Source organism: Lipotes vexillifer, unplaced genomic scaffold, assembly GCF_000442215.2.
Source record: "Lipotes vexillifer unplaced genomic scaffold, Lipotes_vexillifer_v1.1 scaffold51, whole genome shotgun sequence".
NCBI lineage: Eukaryota > Metazoa > Chordata > Mammalia > Artiodactyla > Lipotidae > Lipotes > Lipotes vexillifer.
Genome location: NW_006786770.1, coordinates 505,027 through 508,312, shown reverse-complemented (window position 1 = coordinate 508,312; position 3,286 = coordinate 505,027). Strand labels below are relative to the sequence as shown.

General features: G+C 45.6%; 1 protein-coding gene across 1 annotated transcript in view; it reads left to right on the top strand.

The window, feature by feature from the left end:
• Window positions 1-882, top strand: part of SLC4A5 (solute carrier family 4 member 5) — a 98,922-nt gene extending 98,040 nt beyond the window's left edge. Inside the window, exon 25 of the mRNA XM_007459397.1 lies at window positions 848-882. Within this exon, the coding sequence (XP_007459459.1) occupies window positions 848-882 (35 nt within the window). The remainder of the gene's footprint in view (window positions 1-847) is intronic.
• The last annotated feature ends 2,404 nt before the right edge of the window (window positions 883-3,286 follow it).

The window sequence follows — 3,286 nt, the reverse complement described above, 5'->3', positions numbered from 1 at the left end:
TAGCCAAACCCCCCCTTTCCCTCCTTACCCCTAGTGCCCTCAGATGCCTGTGGCACCACCTTGCCCCCTCTTGCATGACCTGCTGAGCCTCTCATGTTTGCCAGTGGTTGTTGAAATGATTGAGAGCTCAAAGCCAAGCTGAATTGTCCCCTTTAGGAAAACAAGTAGCATTATACTGGGATTATAAATTAGTCAAGGTCCTAGTGGTTGGGTTGTGATTATGTATGTGCTTGATTCACAAGCACCTTCCACATGTTGAAAGGGAACCTGCCTGGGAAGGATCAAATGTGGCTTATGAAGATCTTGGGGGATTTTATTGCTGCCTTTACCCGCTTCCAGCCTCAGCTTCCTATTGGTGGACAGTCTTGTCATCAAGACAACACAGTCTATCCTGGGAGTAGTCTGAAAGATGCCAACATGGGTCCTGACCCTGGCGCTCCTAAGGGCTTTGCCGCTTTCCCCAAAGGCCCATACTGGGGATCCTGCCAGCCCCCACAAGGGCCCTTCAAGGAAGGGCTTCCCATTACATTCTCCTCCAGAAGTCCCTCCCTCCTTTTGAATTTCTCATGCCCTTCCCCCTTCTCATCTGTATATACCTCCATCACCTTTCTTCATTCTTCCCTGGCCCTCGCCATGCCTCTCACCCACCTCTGGGTGAAGGAATAATTGAACCAGAAGCCACCTATCTCTGTGAGGCCCCTGTATTCCTCTTGTGTAGTACTGGCCACGGGGTCAGAGAATAGAAAAGGAGAAGAAATGGGTGAGGGAGGCACTGTAGAAAGAGGGTGTGTTCTTCAGAATAGTTCACAAAGCTGCTCCGCATCTGATGCTTTAATTTTCCTGCCAGGACAGAGACCTTCCAGTTGGAGTCACTCACTCTGATTCTCCCTTCAGTGATTCAGAGCTCGACCGAAGGTAACAGCCATGAGATGAGACTCTCTGAGTGCTATAGATAAGAGCCTTAGCAATGGCTTTGAAAGTGGAGGGACTAGGATTTCCCGGGCTAACCAGTGTCTCAGTAAAAGGTCTTTGCTGGTCCACCACAGGACACAAAGGTACAGAGCTGATTATTGAGTGTCCAAGTAACAAATCTGTCCTCTTATTGACATGACATGATTACACCACACAAAGGTACTGACCTTTAGAAAAGGAAATTATTACAAAATATTAAGTAGAATGAAAATTGAAAGTAAATATTGAAAAAGGAAAACGGAAACTAGACGTGATTTAAGTATATATTATTAAAAGCCAGGATGAATGAACTCTAAAGATCAAAACACCAAGCACTCTAATACTTTGTGGAGTAAAATAACAGCATGGTTAATATGCAAAGGTCAGAAAGGGTAACAAGGAAAGCTAACTAAATATCAAATGATCAAGTGGAGATAAAAACAGTCAAGAGGGCTTCCCTGGTGGCGCAGTGGTTGAGAGTCTGCCTGCCGATGCAGGGGACACAGGTTCGTGCCCCGATCTGGGAAGATCCCACATGCCGCGGAGTGGCTGGGCCCGTGAGCCATGGCTACTGAGCCTGCGCTCTGCAACGGGAGAGCCCACAACAGTGAGAGGCCCACGTACCGCAAAAAAAAAAAAAAAAAAAAAAAACAGTCAAGAAAGGATTCAAGGCCCAGGTTCCAGGAACTCCCATGCCAACCATGTGATTCCTTGCTGTTCTTAATGAGAAGCCACCCTCAAAAAAGGTGCGACTACTTGATGACTGAAAACAAGGGGGGATCAAACACAGAAAAGAGGAATTCAGAGGCAAGAAAGTCTGCCTCAGTCATTACTAGGGAAGATGGTGAGGGCAGTCCCACTCCTACAGTGTGCCCTAAGCTGGACAAGAATCACTGTGCTACATCTGACAGTAAAAGCACGGGCTATCCCAAGACTAGAGGTAGCTGGCTCCAGACGGAGATGGGACTCACCTGAGAGATTTTAGGAAACATGTACAGGATCTTCTGAGTTATATGTCAAAGCTGTTATCACATTGCCAGGATAAGAAGAGATTTATCACCAGTATAATAAGCCTCCCTAAGCAGCAGGCCCCAGACTACTGTGTCACATGTCAAAATGACATCTCTGCCTGCCTTCTTATCCCACCTCCCCAGTCAGGGCTCCTATGCCCTTAATGCCACAGATCTTTATAAATAAATGTGTTAAGAGAAAAGCACTGTCTATCTTATTTTCATTTTAAGGTAGCCTACACAAAATTAAATCTCTAATTGCTCTAATTTCAGTTAATGGAGAATTTGGTCCAGGATAGGACACTTCCAAAAACCTGTTAAAGTACACAAAGCAGGGGACAAGGTCAGAAATGCAGAAAATTTCATAACTAGTGATGGCACCTCCCAGCTATGCTGGTGTTTTACTGAATCTATGAAAGTACATAGAAGTAAAGACAACTAAATAGCAGGATTCCATTTCAGTGAGGAAAAAACTCAGCAACATGATCTGGTTTAACAAAGATTAAGCATCCATGATCTACCAGGCATGATGCTTAACCTCTGGGAATACAGAAAGACAGGCATGTGTACCACATGCCAAGAATGGAGCACACATAAGAGAAAGGACAGGCATCTGAAGGAGGAATCTGCCTTACCCAGAGAATCTGGGAACAATAAATAGGAGTCTTCCAGATGTGCAGAGTAAAAGAAAAAAGAGAGAAAAGAAGGCACTGCAGGTATTGAGAAAAGGCCTGAAATATAACACAGACACAGGGCAAAGAACCCAGGATGGATGGGGCAAACAGCAAGCAGGCAGAAGTTTGAGCAAAGAAGGCTCTTGCCTCGCCAGGCTAAGGAGCTTGAATTCTCTCCTTTGAACAGTGGGGAACCACAGTCAGGTTCATGATCCAAAAAGTCCACTTTGGCAGCAATGTGATAAATAGGTTGAAAAAGGGTGAGACCAGTAATTGTGACAGCTGAAGGCCAAGCAGATAGGATACTGCTATTCCTGTGATGTGTCAAGAGTTCAAAAGCAAAGACAGAACTCTTTGCACTAGAACCCTGTTCTGGGGGATAGCATTAAAAAACACCAAATCCTAGATAAATCGTTCTTCCCTCTTCTTTTTCTCATTCAGCATCACCCTACACTTCAAAATCTCCTGTCCAGCTTCACCTGCCTTCAGCTACTCACAGAGCCCAGTCTTCATGGTGCCACAGGTGAAGATAGAGATGGAGCCAGACTGTGACTTCACAGACATGGAAAGATACGGAAGAGAAGCTGACAGCGAGACCACCCTCTAGGAGGATGGACGGGGCACAGAGTGAGGGCCTGGTTTAGTCTTCAC